Raw genomic sequence first — 16,842 nt, 5'->3', positions numbered from 1 at the left:
AAGGCCACCCTTGCACCAAGGAACAGTCTGAGGTCACCTTTTCTCCTCTTCGAGTTGGTTGAGAAGCTCCACCTTCTCCCTGTCGGCAGCCTCCACCATTGTTCGCAGCTGGTCCATCTTGGCCTCCAACTCCAGGACATGCTGGGGAAGGCAAGGGTGTCAGTGAGTGCCTCTCTCTGCCCCAGACGCGGGCCCAGGGACGCCTCCAAAGAGCTACAGCTAAGTGGTGCCATTGTGGGTTGGCATGACTCTAAAACCTTTCCACACTGAAATGCTTTCTACGATCTTTAATAGGTTACTTCTCGGCCGCATTCCTGGAAACTAGACGATGAAAAACCACACCATTAAAGCAACAGAGGGCAATGTTAAAACAACGCTCGTCTTTTTTGAAGCTGCAGTGAGTGTGAAGGATAACCTACGAAAACAGGAGTTGCCATCGTGGGTAAGGTCCTAGTAAACGCGGTCCCCTGACGCGGGCCAAGAGACCCGGATGTAAAGACCGAAAGACTAAGGTCGACTCAAGAAGAACAAAACTTCATCTTTATAACGCTACAAAGTGGTACCCCAGGTCACAGCTTCCAACAAGCCCAACAAAGACATTGCTACTCATTTCCTGTGCTCCCAAGACTAGCCCCCCGGCTCCAAGCACCGGGGATGCTGCTCAGCCTTCTCCCTCCACTTAGAAAGCACCAGCTTCTCCACAGGATCAGCTTAGAACCCATCACCATCTCGGAAACAAGGTCAGCACGAGACTTCACCTGGTCGTGTCCGTCCCGGGCCAGAGCTAGCTCCTGCTCTATTTCCCCCACGTGGCTTGTGGCCTTGGCCACCTCCGCCCTCTCTAGATCCCGTTCAGCCAGCAGCTGCTCAATGTGCTGCTGCTTCTCCTTCAGGGCCTCCTGGAGGGCAGTGGTGCCGGAGATCTTCCTGGCGTAACGGGAGGAGGTTTCAGTCAACTGCAAAGGAAAGTTAAAGAAGTGAAGGGCGATGATGCTTTCGGGGAAGCAAGGAGGGCGCGAGGCATGCAGGCGGGCATCTCCTCGGCAAAGCAAAGGTGCTGTCCCAGCTCCCAAGCTCGCCAATTATTAGCAAAAGCTTCTCATCAAGGAAACAAGACAGCATGTGCCTCCTGACTGTGAACATCACAAACAACACATCAATGTGAGAAGTCACAGAACAATCAGAAAGATGTTTAGAAGGAGAATGAGCGGCTCAAATCAAAGGACCCTGAGCTCAGCTGACAGGGCCTTGCCGGAATCTAGAAAAATTCCACAGAACCCATTTAACAAGTTTCTCTAAGCTTCATTTCTGTCCGAGCTTCATTAACAGGCATCTTCTTCTTAGGAGATTTTGGTCAGTTTCTTGCTCCTCAGACTTGAGGCTGAAATTTTTTTTTCAACTTTTTAAGCTTTTAACTACCAGGAGGAAACCAAGAGGTCACCCTTGGAGTCACAAACCTTCCTTGTATCGATTAAACAGTTGGATTCTGTCAGGATTTTCTTCATCTTTCTTTCAAAGTGAAAGGCACAGATAAAAAAGAATGAGATCTTGCCATCTGCAACGATGCGGATGGAACTAGAGTGTATCGTGCTAAGGGAAGTAAGTCAGAAACCAAACAAACGAGCAAAGGGAGGAAAAGGAAAGACAAACCAAGAAACAGACTCTTAACTCTAGAGAACACACTGATGGTCACCAGAGGGGAGAGGGTGGGGGCTCTGGGGGCACCGGGGGAGGGGACTGAGGAGCACACTTGTCGGGATGAGCACCGGGTGGTGTATGGACGTGTTGATCACTGTGTTGTACACCTGACACTAATATTAACACTGCTCATTACCTGGAATTTAAATAAAAACTTAAAAAAAAAAATGAAAAGCACAGGAGATCTCACCCGGGAATCCAGAACTTGAGGACCTGAATCCCAATCACCAGAGAGATTTGTGAAGATCAGATTAATATGGAAACTCTGTGTGCCTTCAGAAGTGTGTGTGGGGAGAGAGAAGACATGCGGAGAGCGGAAAAGGAGGGAAAGAGAATCTGCAGAAAGAGGAGGAGGGGAGGGGAGGGGAGGGGGGAAAAACTAGAGGGGAGGGAAGTGGGAGGAGAGAGGAAGTAAGAGATGGGGCAGCAAGGCCATGGGGGAGGGGTGCAGAAGGCCCTCAGGGGTCCCCCTGCTACTCTGTGCTATTTCCCATACCGATTCCTCCATCTTGAGGCTAATCGTCAGATAAAAACACAGAGAAAATAACCTCCTACCACGGCAATGGGTAACGCGGCCAAGTTGAACAGCATTCTTCCAAGCGAGGCTCCGGGGTAGGGAAGCAGTTCAGCAAAAGCCCCGTCCCTTGGCATGCATTTGTCCAAGGCCACTGACCTAGAGACCAGATTGCTGGATCTGGATCGAGTGGGCCCTGACTTCATCTCCTGCAATCAAAGCCTCCTTTGCCCCTTGAAAGCTCTTCATCAGTCGGAGCCCCCGTCCAGGAGGCAGACAAGAGCAAGGATCTGTCATCAATTAAAAGTCAGGCAATTTGGGGAGCGCCTGGGTGGCTCAGTCGGTTAAACGTCCGACTCCTGGTGTCAGCTCAAGTCACGACCTCAAGATCATGGGCTGGAACCCCATGTCAGGCTCCTGGCTAAGCAGGGAGTCTGACAGATTCTCTCTCTCCCCCTCTACTCTTCCTCTCCCAGCCTGCCCCACTCTGAAATACATCTAAAAAAAAAAAAAAAAAAAAAAAAAAGGACAATTTGACAACTATAAGAGTAAAGAAATCCAGTCAAACCCAAATTGTCCTTTGCTGTTTCTATTTAGTGAAATTTCTAAAATTACTTAAACATATGGGGGAAGTGGTGTTGTTTTAAGCATCTGACCTTAACTTTCCAATTTCATTACATGGTTAAAATTATATCTTGCGGTACTAACACTTCTTCCTGAAATGCACCAAACCTGAGGTTCCCTGAGCAGAGATGCCCTGGGGCCTTGCAGCAAAGTCACGGGGCACTGTGGAGTATTTCCAAACTTCAAGGGAAACACTCCAACACCTGCTGGACACCATACGAACTACCAGCTTGAGGCAACTAAGTCTGAGGCAACTGTACGACGTTCCTTTCCATCACATTGTGTCTTCCCAAAGCGAGGTTTTGGCTGCTGCCGTGACAAAAAGCCAGTACTGTGTGAAAAAAACTCAATGTGTCACAGGAAATGAGGGCAGCAGTGTTCGGGAAGATTCCAAGGTTTGACAAGGACATGCAGTGCCCAACACCCGCACGCAACCTAATAGTAAGTGTGGTTACTTAAGAATGAACCAAAAATGTGTTTTCTCTCAGTTATGTGTATCGTTCTTTTCAAACAGCTACTAAATTGCTGGAACATAAATATTAAATTGTGCACCTAGCTGCGTAGCAGACAGGACTGCTAGCTATTTCTGTTGGCCTGGGGCACTACAATAAAGTAACAGGCCAGCAGGTGCGAGGCAGAGAGTCTGGGCCCCTCTGTGTCAATACTTCCAGAGAACCATCTTGCACTCAAGAATCGTTAGATATTTTCATAGACATGCAAGGGGTTGCACTGAGGAGATATATTTCTAGGAAGTCACACTTTCTGTATCTTTGGCATACTCTTTTATGGTGGTTTTGGTTTAGAAACCATAGCGACCCTCTGTAAAGATCTACAAAAACAAGCTGTTTCACAAGGTAGGAAGGCTCCTTTCTCTCTTGTCACTCTTCTTCACTGAGGGAGGTGGCTAAGATGAATGAGAACGGGTCTGAAAAGAGGAGAGACTGGGGGAAACAGACCAGGGCTTGCTTGTCTTCCAAAGAGATGGACACTTACAATTACAACAGAATAAAAGTTACTCGAGAAAGAATTCCTATTCCAGAGAAAACACCTCCACGGACTTGCTCCCGGATTAGCAAAGTAGACGAGCTGTCCACAGGAGTTTGCTGAACGAGGCTCCTCCAGAGAGGAGGGGGGCTTCCCTTCTATGTCATTGTTCTTGTCAAGCTTTTCTTGTAGAAGTCCATCTGTGACTTTTTTTGTTGAAGATGTAGACGCTCTTTTCGTATGCAAAATGAAAAAGTCTGAGCAGGTATTTTACCAAAACCTAAGAGAAAGTCCAGCTGGCTGTCAGAGAAGCACGGCTCCCTCCCCCTGCACTGAAGGAAAGACCCCTCCCCTCTCCCTTCCCAGAGGACCCAAGGACCACAGAAGAGAAGGCAGACCGGGCCGCTGGCAGTTTCACTCTGACCAACCGCACCACTTACCATTCTGCTTCCTGCCTGCAGTTTACCAGTGCGGTGCAGTTCTACAAACCTGGACAGTATTTGCCTCACTTCAAGTAAATAAACTGGCAGGAGAAGAGCCAAGAAGTCATTTCTTGACCCTATTAAAACACCATATTAACAAACAGAATGAGCCGCTGTTGCCTATTTTAATTCTGACGATTCTATTTTTATGGGTCTACCTGGGGCAAAGGAGGAGAGAGGAAGCGGGAGGGAGGAGGAGACAAGCCGAGGCTTTTCCTTGTGTCCCTTCACGTCCGCTCGTTCCCCGCTGTGTCCTCTGGCCCAAGTCAGGAACACGCCACACATGAACCGCTTTCAGTGGGTTAGACTCGATGAGCATGCTACCGAAATTCTAAGAATATGCCTTTTCTCAAAATACTTTAGTTCCTCAAATTGTTTGACGTCAGAGAGACGGAGGTCATTGAGGAAAAGGATCCCTCCCAACTTTCCTGCCATTCTTGTGCCCGAAATAATTTCAAAAAAAAAGAGAAATCATCCCATATGTGAGACTTGACAATAGTTACTACAGACTCAGTAAGAACTGGTACATCTTGGGGCCTTACGACTCTGAAAGCGATGTTCAAAATTCTACTTCCAAATTTGACTTCTTGCTAAAGCTCTGTTTTGTGAAACCTAGAACGGGCCTCCACAAGCTACAGCGAACATTCAGTTCAAAGCAGCTAAGAGCTCTGAAAGCAAAGCAGGTTGGCCAGCAGCAGGCGCTCTTCGCCTGAACGTAGAAGCATGCAGGGAGAACAGGGAGGCTTACTAATCCTGTCCGGCTGGGCTTGCTGCTCACGGAGGAGGCCACCGAGCTCATGGAGCTGAGAGAAGAGGCGGAAGGGCTGCGCTTCAGGCTGGCGGGGGTGGTCGCCATCACTCGCCTCACGGCAGCGGCCTTGGCTTTGGCTGGTGTAGTGGAAGGGAAGCCAATCTTGGTCACTTTGTGGACAGGGGCAAACAAGCCATATTTGGGTTGGCACTGAAAATACCTTTAGAGAATAACAATAAAAGCAGTGACAAAAAACTTAATTACAAGAAATAACAATTGTAAACAAAAGCATTGGTTTTTTGGTCATCACTTATGACGGGTTTGCTCTGAGTCCTCCCAGCAAACCGGGGCGGTCAAGCAGCACACAGCATGTAAGCTAATAACCTCAACAATGTTTTAGAAAACACACTAACGAGTAACAGTACGATACACACAGTGACAGAATTACCAGCTACCACTGAAGTGCTCCTCAGGTGCAAAGGGACTGAACATTGCTACTGTCTGACAAACTTACAGCAGAGGGGTCCCGACAGGGACAGGTCCATGTGGGTTCGTCAGTTGTAACAAATGCACCGCCAGGGTGCAGGAGGCTGAAAACGGGGGGGGGCGGGGGGGGGGGAGACACGACAACAGGGGGCACACGGGAACGCTCCGTATCTTCCTCTCAAGTTTGTTGTGAAACTAAAGTTGCACTAAAAAAAGGTCTTGGGGCGCCTGGGTGGCTAATGGGTTGAGCCTCTGCCTTCGGCTCGGGTCATGATCTCAGGGTCCTGGGATAGAGCCCCACATTGGGCTCTCTGCTCAGCGGGGAGCCTGCTTCCTCCTCTCTCTCTCTCTCTGCCTGCCTCTCTGCCTACTTGTGATCTCTGTCTGTCAAATAAATAAATAAAATCTTAAAAAAAAAAAAAAAAAGACTTTCTTTCCCTCTGCTTCTCTCTCTCTCAAACAAAAAAATCTTAAAAAAAAAAAAAAAAAATGCAGCTCTTGGAGTGCCTGACTGGCTCAGTGATTTAGCAACTGCCTTCAGCTCAGGTCAAGATCCCAGAGTCCTGGGATTAAGTCCCACATCAGGCTCCTTGCTCAGCAGGAAGCTGGCTGCTCCCTCTCCCACTCCCCCTGCTTGTGTTCCCTCTCTTGTTGTCTCTTTCTGTCAAATAAAATCTTAACAATAAATAAATACATAACATTTAAAAATGCAGCTCTTGGTGAAATCTGTTTGAGCACCTTTACACGCAGGAGACAAGATTCCAGCTCCAGACAAACCTGGTTCCAGCAACTGCCCCATCGTTCTTCCCAAGAGGCTCATCCAACTCCACACCACACCATTCCCCCTTGGCAAAGTCTGTCTCCCCAAGAAACCGGACGACACCGGCCTTGGTGCCACCAACCTGGAAAAAGACAGTAAAAATAAAGAGATGGACATAATCCCGGATTTTAACCTTTTGCGATTACAATGGATAATCAAGTGCGGGGCTCCACATTTCCCCCAACGGCTTCTTCTCATAACCTTCTCTTCAGCCCTTATAAGAGTATCCTCCAAAGACTGGTGAAGTGTACCAGGGTGACACATCACCAGTGTGATCCGATAAATCCCAGTAATGAAACAGCCTAGCTACTATGGGGTGGCAGGGCTGTCCACCCAATGAATCAGTCCCCTCCTTAGAAAATACTTTATTACTCTGGAGGGATTCTCCCGCTTCAAAATAAGTATTGGCTACAAAAATAAAACCCATACATCCGTTGAAGGAAAACAGAATTCGTCCATTCTCCCTACACTGTAGCAGCTGCTGTGTCCCCATCCACGGAAAGCGACAACACACACACAGGACGGATATCTGCGCATGCGCACACGTCCGCTTTTGGCCTAAGTGCACACTGCGTGAAAATGAAAATTCTTGAAAATAATTTGACTCTATGGATATTCTCCATTGGGAAGCCTTCTCCTCATGACTGCTAAGATTACTATTCCTCACACTTTAGTTCCCATGAACAAAGCTGTCTTTTTGAAGGTGTAACTCCTTGTCCCAGCCATTGTTTGATGTACTATGCAAACATTATCTCCAAAACTTCCCACCAGCATTTATGAATTATTCCTTCCTTTGCCATTACTTTTCTATTCCAAACACTCATTTTGCCACGGGCAAACACACAAGAACACACTGACGAGTGTGAGTCTTTCTACAGGTTCAGTATTTGTGCTACCGCTGTGCATTACAGGCATTAGAATTTCCCGCCACTCCACAATCTGTCCCCCCAACCCCGACAGTGCTGGTGTCCCTCACGGCTCCTGCAGAGTCCTAGTTTTCCTCCTTTTTTCTAAGCTTTCTTTTTCCTAACTGCTGCTTTAGAAATCTGCCCTCCCCCATGACCAAGAGCAGTCACTGCAGGAACGTAAGAACATTATAAGCAAAAAATAAATGTTTTGCATTTGTTATGTTGTATTCTCAACACTTGTGGCCACTCTCCTTGCCGCGCTCTGGAGGCGGGCGAGGGTCCCGCAACAGCGGGCTATCCCGGTAGGCACTTCCCTCATTTTTCCTTTCCGAGGAAGTCTCAGGAAAAAGTTCCTTTTTCTTACTGATTAAAAAAACAACAACAAAAACAACCAAAAAAAAAACAAAAAACAAGACAAAAAACCCTCTTTATTCATGACAAACTTAAATTAATTCTTGGATAGGGGCGCCTGGGGGGCTCAGAAGGTCGATCTTCCTTCAGCTCCGGGCATGACCCTGGAGTCCTAGGATCCAGACCTGCACTGGGGGGGGGGGGCTGCTCAGTGGGGAGTCTGCTTCTCCCTCTTCCTCTGCTCCTCCCTGCTGCTCGATCTCTCTCTTTAAAATAAATAAAGTCTTTTCAAAAAATTAATTCTTAAAAAAAAAAGTTTAAAAAATAAAAAAATTAATTATTGAATAGCCAATACATTTTCATGGTTCCAAAAATTTTAATGCAAATATGCACTGAGGGGCATCTGGGTGGAGCAGTCAGTTAAGCACCTGGCTCTTGGTTTGGGCTCAGATCCTGACCTCAGGGTCTACAGACCAAGCCCTGTCCCGGGCTCGGGCTCAGCCCAGAGTCTGCTTAAAAGACTCCCTCCCTGGGTGCCTGGGTGGCTCAGTCCAGTGGTTAAGCATCTATCTTCGGCTCAGGTTGTGATCCCAGGGTCCTGGGATAGGGCCCCACATCCAATTCCCCACTCAGGAAGGAGCCTGCTTCTTCCTCTCCCTGCTGCACTCCCTACTTGTGCTTGCTGTCAAATAAATGAATAAAATCTTTAAAAAGAACAAGACCCCCCCTCTGCCCCTTCCCTTCCACCCCTCCCAACCTCACCCCCACCCTGGGCATGCATGCACACTCGCCCTCAAATAAATAAATCTCTTAAAATAAATAAATAATATATAATATAATAATGTATATAAATTTTATATATATATATATATATATATAATAAATAACATAAAGGAGCAAGCCTCGAGGGAGGGCGTCCCCCTCACTGAACTCTAGTCCCACTCATCCCTCCCGCCCCGCAGGGAAGCACTGTTACTGACGGGCGATGCACGCTTCCTCCCAGCATTACTACATGCAGATGAAGCAAGCACTACTGTGTATGCTTATTCCTCCCTTTTATTTTTAGACAAAAGCGGTGTTTTATATTCGTTGGGTTGCACCTTGCAGAACACAACTTCCTTCTTTGTATTTGCAACTGCTGTCATTCTACCGTACCGATGCGTTCTAGTTTATTCAGTCAGTCCTGACTGACAGATGCTTAAGTAGGTTGTTGGTTGGGTTTTTTTTTAAGATTTTATTTATTTATTTGACAGAGATCACAAGTAGGCAAAGAGAGAGAGAGGAGGAGGAAGCAGGCTCCCTGCTGAGCAGAGAGCCCGAAGCAGGGCTTGATCCCAGGACCCTTGGATCATGACTGGAGCCGAAGGCAGAGGCTTTAACCCACTGAGCCACTCAGGTGCCCCGACACTTAAGCAGGTTTAATTAATTTGTTTAATACATTTAAAAATCATTTTGGCTAATTCTAAAACAGGATCAATGGGACTGTGTTAAAAGTAGATTACCTTGGGAAGGTAACTTTTAGGTTTTAGGTTTTTTCCCTTCTGTTTTTGATGTTCTCCATTGTCTGGAAATCACATTTTATCCTATTTCCTTTTTCCTGCTTCCTTTTGGTTTATTGTTCTTGCTTTCCTAGTTGCTTTCTAAATTTTTTAAAAATTTTCATTTGAGGGGCACCTAGGTAGCTCAGTTGATTAGGCAATTGCCTTTGGCTCAGGTCATGATCCTGGAGTTCCAGGATCGAGTCCCGCATCGGGCTTCCTGCTCAGCGGGGAGTCTGCTTCTCCCCCTGACCTCTCTCCTCTCCTGCTCTCTCTCATTCTCTCTCTCTAATAAATAAAATCTTAAAAAAAAAAAAAAAAAGAATCTTTCATTTGAGGTGGGGCCTGAACTCATGAGTGCGAGAGCAAGAGTCACACACTCCACCAACTGAGCCAGTCGGGCATCCATTTTTCCTAGGTTCTTAAGACCAACATGAAGTTTATTTTTGTCTTGCTTCTTAATATTAAAGGCACTTGTTTCTAAATTTTCTATGAATACAGCTTTCAATGAATCTGGGATGACACATTTCTTTCCAGTTTTAACCCTTTGTTGAAGATAGAAAGATGTTAAGACCTCAAGCCTATGTTCTTTTTCTCTAAAAGGGCAACTTTTTGTGAAACTGATTTAAGGAACCAAGGCAGATGGCTTAAGGTGCTCCAAACAGGAAGGGCTCGGGAACGGTTACAGAGCAGGCAGAGCAAGGACATTACAGAAGCGTCACTGAGGCAAGACAGAGTTGGAGAAGACTCCATGGCGGAAGCCCTGTTGTGTCCGGCACCGTGACCCACAATGCCCAGCCCAGCCCAGCCAACACTCAACAAACATTTGTTGGTTAAATGAAAGTTGACTTTCTCCTTTGGAACCTATACAGAAAAGGCCACTTTTCCACATAAACTGACCAAAGGAAAAAGATCACCTATGGCTGAGCCTGAACTTGATGTCTCAGAAGCAAGTGAAGGAGAAGATATGCTGACACAGTGTGTGGGCTCTGAAGCTGGATAAGTTCAAATGCTAGCTCTGTTGATTAGCCAAGTTGCTTAATTTCCAAAGCTCAGTTTCCTCATAAGTAAAATGGTGATAATTTGGGGACTATTGTGAGGATTAAGGAAAATAATCCACAAGAAACTGCTTTGGTGCCTGACAGTAGAAGTGTCACATTCTGTTGGCAACCAGTTTGCCCACACTAACGGGAGTACGAGTTCTAGATCTGGCACATTCGACTGTTCAGTACTTAGACTGGTGTTCACAGCATCTACGGTCTCCTCTAGAAGCTGACCTCAGTTTTCTCCACCCCCCGTACCACACCACTTGGGGCTGCCGGCTACCCAGCATCCCATGAACAGAGCACAGGTCAGTAAAGATAACGTGATCTCATGGGATCTGTGGAGCTCTTTGGGGGTGAGTCTAAGCTACTGTCATGACAACTGTTTTTCTAAGAGGCGTCCAAGAGGTTGTGGTCAGTACATAATCCAAGAAAACCACAGGCCTCATTCAGAAGCTTTATTTAAAAAGATACCACAAGCAGGCCAGCGCAGTCTGTCTGCCGGTCCACGCGGTTGTGGCGTTCATCAGGAGCCCAGGGAAGCAGCCTATGAGAGGTGGTGATTAAGGCCCTTTGGCAGGCGTGGATGCATCTGGATTTCCAGCAGCTACCCTGCTGGCCTGTCACAGAAGAGGTGGCCAGAATATAGCATATTTCAGTCAGACAACTGAAGCTCAGCACAAACAGGACCACTCAAGGCCCCAGGATCCTGGAGCTGGGATTTTCAGAATTCTTTCAGAAGAGAGAAGCCGGAACAAAAATCCCCAGATTCTAGAACACCACAGAAAGAGTCACCTGGAGTCAGACAGAGGATATTGAGTATCAGGAATGTGGGAAAATCCTGCAGGTAAAAAGGCAATCTAACCTTGCATGAGAGAATCCACGCTGGCCAAAGGCCCGCTGAGTGTACCGACTGTGGGAGCAGCTTCAGGGCCGAAGGCAAACCTGTTAAACATCAGTGAACACACACGGGGAAGAAGCCTCACCAGGGCAAGGAGTGTGGGAGAAACTTCAGTCAACCAGAGAGTCGAGCCATTCATGAAAAACTCCACACTGGACAGAAACCCCATGCGTGTGTTATTTGTCAGAGAAGCTTCAGGAATCAAAGTAGCCCTGCCGTTGATAGAAAAGTTCACAGTGGTAAGAAGCCCTACAGACGTGATCGGTGTGGAAAAGCCTTTAGTCAAAAAGGAGGTTTCATTGTTCATATCAGAGTCCACGCGGGCCTGAAACCTTATCCCTATACACAACAAGGCAGGAAGGGTTTCTGCACCAGAGGGCTCTGAATCCTACCTGGCAAAATCCATAAGGACAGACACCCTATCTGCGTGGCCCACGTGGGAAAAGCTTCACTCAGAGAGGAATGCACGAGCGGAGCTGCTCTCAAAGTCTCACCCTCTGACCACTCTCTTCTTCTTCTTTTTTTTAAGATTTTATTTATTTATTTGAGACACAGAGAGACAGAGACAGAGCTTGAGCAGGGAGTAAGAGGCAGAGGGAGAGGGAGAAGCAGACTCCACAGAGCAGGGACCTCGACATGGGGCTCAACCCCCAGACCCCGAGATCATGACCTGAGATAAAGGCAGACGCTCAACCGACTGAGCCACCCAGGCACCCTTGACCACTCTCTTCAAAGGAAGTCCTCTTTATGAATTAAAAGTACAAAATCCTCAGATCAAGCAACCAATCCAATTCCATGGAATGAATGGAGACTCTTTCAGAAGGCCCATCATTAGGTAGGAAAAACTGACTTTTCTCCTTCCCTCCAAATGAATTTATGGAAAATAAACGTCATTTACTATAAAAGGATAAAAATTTTAAAAGTTAAAAATAGGGGCGCCTGGGTGGCTCAGTTGTAAAGCACCTGCCTTCACCTCAGGTCATGATCCCAGGGTCCTGGGATCAAGCCCTGCATTGGGCTCCCTGCTCAGTGGGAAGCCTGCTTCTCCCTCTTCCACTTCCTCTGCTTGTGTTCCCTCTCTTGTTGTGTCTTTCTGTGTCAAATAAACTTTTTAAAAAATCTTTTAAAAGAAAGTTAAAAATATCACAAATCGCAGATAAGCAACTATTTCTCTAAATGCAACTAATAAAATATAGATTTACCCTGAAGAAAAAAGTACCATGCCACAAAATTTATTTGAAATGTATGACTACTGGTTCCTAGGATGGGTGGTTTTCTATATTTTTTCTCCCACCAAACTTTGAATTCTTTTTTTTTTTTTTTTTAAGATTTTAAGAATTTGTTTACTTGAAAGAGATCACAAGTAGGCAGGGAGGCAGGCAGAGAGAAGGGAAGGGAAGCAGGCTCCCAGCCAAGCAGAGAGCCCAATGCGGGGCTCGATCCCAGGACCCTGGGATCATGACCTGAGCCGAAAGCAGAGGCTTTAACCCACTGAGCCACCCAGGCGCCCCCAAACTTTGAACTTTTGACTCATATGACAAACAATATGCTTTTCCTCTTCCTGTAAAGTATCATCAGCGGTTGCTCAAAATATCATCAGTGGTTGCTCTTCAACAGAGACAGGAAGTCACATGAAGTCCTAAAATCACTCAAATGCTTTTCTGCTTAATCACTCTACAGTTAGATTTTTTTCCTAAGCATTTATACATGATTGCATAAAGTTAGTTTTACTTCTCAAGTGTTTTAGGGAATCCACAGTATTTTAGTAGGTGCAGTTACATAAGGTATAAGACCCAATTTTCAATCTATGTGTTAGGGGATATCAAGATTCTTAGAGAAAAAAAAATTCAACATAAAAACAAAAAACTAGATCCATGGCAAACACAAGTAACTACCATTTCGTATCTTTACTCTCAAGATAGGAGCATATTAACTCAACTGTGGACAGTCTAAGTCAAAATTAGAAGTCACTACTGGAGGCAAAATTAATTTAAACTAGAAACTCGACTAAAGGAAAATGAAGCCAGTCATCATGCTTTAGAAAATCTCAGATTTGTAAGTTCTCATTCACTCATTCGATATTTATATCCTGAATGCTTGGGTCCTTGAGACACAAATATAAACAGAACACAGTGTTGGCCACCGGTGGAGAGAGAAACAGGGACAAGTAATGCCGCTGAAGAGTAGTAAGTGCTTTAAGACATTTCTACAAAATGCTGCGGGAACAGACACATGCCCTTCTTGCAAACTCCTGTATAAACAGGAACAATGACAAGTTCTGCCGGCTAACGGGGACACAGACAGGAAAGCAGAAACACTTGACGCTCTCTGAACTGCCCCCTTCTTTTTATGATCAATCCCAAACAAACCATGTAATCTCCCTGTGCCTCAGTTTACAAAGCTATCAAGTGTCCAGTGAGTGCTAACGAGGGACTGTCTCACAGGAATATGTGAGCAGCAAGCCTTTGTGGACTGGTCTCTAACTTGCCCTGTTCTAAGTGAAGCAGCTTTTTTTTTTTTTTTTTTAAGGTTTATTTAAGGGGGCGGCGAGCACGTAGGGGGAGACACAGATGGAGAGGGGGAGAGAGAGGGACTTTCAAGCAGACTTCCTGCTGAGCACCAAGCCCTGTGCAGGACCCTGAACTGAAACCAAGAGTGAGCCGCTGAACAGACTGAGCCACCCAGATGTCCCAAGCCACTTACTTATAAAAAGGTAAATATGGCTAATTGGTACTTACCAAGTACAGATTTAGCTCTGACTGAAAATTTAATCAGCTGCGAAATGAAGGTGCCAGCATAGGTATTTTCTATTACCTCAACCAGAGACCCAACCCCTTTTGGGTTGTTCCCTCCAAGCAAGTCTCCCATAGAGAAGGGAAAACCTTCCTGTCCTGTTTTTACCTTACAATTTTACTCCTCCATTTCGAAAATATGTGACAGCTATACCTAAAACCCTCTAGCTCTTTAACAATCTTTAGGGGTACCTATCCGGCTGGCAGGCACTATCCCAAGTGCTGGGGAGATGAACATGAATGCCATACAAAGTTTCTAGACTTCCACAGAACCTAAATTCTAGTCAGGGGGAAATGGACAATGAATAAGTAAATAACTGAGAAGAACGTTTTAAGTAGCGTAAAGGGCTAAGAAACAAAACAAAATGGGTGATGTCACACTGCCTGCGTAGGTGACAGGGAAAGTGTCCCCGAGGAGGTAACCTCTGAGCCAAGGCTCCAATGCCTGACTACAAGGCATCAAGCATGCCGAGACTTAGGGGTAGAACATTCCAAGCAGAAGCAACAGCAAATCCCAAGGTGCAGATGAGTCTGGGGTGTAGGAAACAGCACAGAAGCCAGGGTAGCTGAGTGGGGTGAGGCGGGGAGACGGGTGGAGGAAGGGGAGGTCTGAGAGGGTGGGCGGGTGCAGAGCATGTGGGCCCTGCGGGTCCCGGGAAGGAAGTCAGATTTTTATCTGAACATGATGGGAAGCCCTATGAGATAGCAGTGTGTTGGTTTTGGCCACTGCAAATCTGTAGCACCGAGAGGTCTATAGCAAGGTCTGGCACAGAGGAGACAATCGACATATTTCCTGAATGGACTGGAGGGTATGCAATACAGCTGTTACAGGTTCTCTAGGCTAAGCAAACATTGTGGTTTCTTTACTCCCTTTACGCCATCAATCTGTAACAGATGACAGTAAACAAATCCCCTTCGAAAATTAACATGACGAGCACAGATGATGTAGAACAGATACTCTCTCATAAACTCTAACTCGCCTGAGAACAAACAGGTAAAGATGACATTAATTATGAAGACAATGGTTAAAAGAAGAAAAAGTTATGTTTGACTTGCATGTTAACTCTTGAAATCCATCTTCTCTTCCCAGGAAGAAAAGGAGGGATGGGGTAGAGCGGGGGGTAAGGTGGGCACAGAACTACTGACTCTTTCATACAGACTTGTAAGTACCAAAATCAGGATATATTGAACTAGGAGCATGAATCCCTTTAACAAAAACTTAAGTAAATAGTGAATGGATAAATAAAATGTTTATCCATAAAACAGAGTATTTTAGTCATGAGAACCAATGAACTACAACACGGTGGGCCTTAAAACAAAATTTATGTGGAAGCCAGACACAAAAAAAAACCTCTGTTAAACGATGGCATTTAGACAAAATGTCCAGGAAAGGTGGATGCCAGGAGGCAGATCGGTGATTGCCTGGGCTTGGAGGTGGAGAAGAAATGCCTTGCCAAGTGGTAAGAGGGAACTTCTTAGGGTGAGAGAAATATTCTAAAACTGAATTATAGTGACTTCCTAACTGTATACATTTATTAAAAATCATTGGGGCGAGGCGCCTGGGTGGCTCAGTGGGTTAAAGCCTCTGCCTTCGGCTCAGGTCATGATCCCGGAGTCCCAGGATCCGCATCCTGCTCCCTGGTCAGCAGGGAATCTGCTTCTCCCTCTGACTCTCCCCCTTCTTGGGCTCTCTCTCATTCTCTCTCTTTCAAATAAATAAATCTTTAAAAATAAATAGAGTTGTATTTACTAGTGTAGAAATACCTCGAATCTACAGAAGTATATTATGAAGTGTTTACACTAAATGGCCCTGCCACGGGCATGTTTTAAGTGAGCACAGATAAATCTCACAAACATAACTGAACAAATCAAGAAAGACACAAGAAGGGACGCCTGGGTGGCTCAGTTGGTTAGGCAGCTGCCTTCGGCTCAGGTCATGATCCCAGGGTCCTGGGATCGAGTCCCACATCGGGCTCCTTGCTCGGCGGGGAGCCTGCTTCTCCCTCTGCCTCTGCCTGCCTCTTTGTCTGCCTGTGCTCGCTTGTTCTCTCTCCCTCTCTTACAAATAAATAAATAAAATCTTAAAAAAAAAAAAAAAAAAGAAAGACACAAGAAGGAAGTACGTGCTGCGTGAACTGTAGTTCTTTTAAGGTTCATGCACACACAAAAAACCCTTATGAATAAAGTTCTTTTTTGACTCTCAGGAAGACTTTTTCCTCTTTCACAGTATCCGAAAGACCTACAGATCTACACTGCAAGATTCTTCATGTAAGAGCTCTGGGAGAGGCTCGTAAAAAAATAAAATGTGTCGTTTCAAAAATAAAATGCTGAAACGTCTCCCCATGTACAGTCATAAGCTAAGAATTCAGCATAGAACACACAGTTGTGTTGAAACACAACAGCTGGAAGTCGGTAGCCTCCTTGAATAATCAAATATACCTTAAAAACGCAGCAAAACCGTCTGAAAAACAACCAGGGCAATTAGTTACCCCAGAGATTCCCAGTCTGCAAAGAGGTATGTTTCCGAGAGTCCAGCAAACCGCAGCAGAAAGCAGCCTTCAGTGAGACGCATGCGGTATTCATGAGGACAGATGGGAGCACAGAGAGGCCAGAGACACATGGCAAAGACACAGATGGGTTTGCGACAAGCAGCTCTGAGGTCCCGCCTCGAGCCTCCAGATACTAAACCCAAATCAGCACAGCTTACTCTGTGGCTAATTCGTTCCACTGGTGACTGTGAGCATAAGGTGTGGGGGAGAGGTGACAAGGGGGAGCTTCTGCAAGCCCTGACTGCCTTCCTGAGACACACGTGCCTGATGCAGTCATAGCTCCAGAGCTTCTGCCTGGCTCTCACACAGCTCATCTGGCTGGACATCGCGCCCAGTGCAGAAACCTACCTGCTCTCTCCTCCTGCAGTGGAGGGAAGAAGCCAAGTTACACGGGGCAAAGG

At 46.1% G+C, this 16,842-nt stretch overlaps 1 protein-coding gene across 4 annotated transcripts in view; it reads right to left on the bottom strand.

Annotated features, from left to right (window-relative positions):
- Positions 1 to 16,842, bottom strand: part of CLIP1 (CAP-Gly domain containing linker protein 1) — a 122,277-nt gene that overhangs the window by 59,333 nt on the left and 46,102 nt on the right. For all 4 annotated transcript variants that reach the window (XM_045073585.1, XM_045073582.1, XM_045073583.1 and 1 more), the window contains exons 4-7: positions 6,317 to 6,441; positions 5,051 to 5,273; positions 759 to 956; positions 38 to 141 (exon numbers count right to left, since the gene is read on the bottom strand). In XM_045073585.1, the coding sequence (XP_044929520.1) occupies positions 38 to 141; positions 759 to 956; positions 5,051 to 5,273; positions 6,317 to 6,441 (650 nt within the window). The remainder of the gene's footprint in view (positions 1 to 37; positions 142 to 758; positions 957 to 5,050; positions 5,274 to 6,316; positions 6,442 to 16,842) is intronic.

Source organism: Mustela putorius, unplaced genomic scaffold (assembly GCF_011764305.1).
Source record: "Mustela putorius furo isolate JIRA1106 unplaced genomic scaffold, ASM1176430v1.1 tig00537248_pilon_pilon_pilon, whole genome shotgun sequence".
NCBI classification, from domain to species: domain Eukaryota; kingdom Metazoa; phylum Chordata; class Mammalia; order Carnivora; family Mustelidae; genus Mustela; species Mustela putorius.
This window is presented reverse-complemented; position numbering and strand designations above follow the sequence as displayed.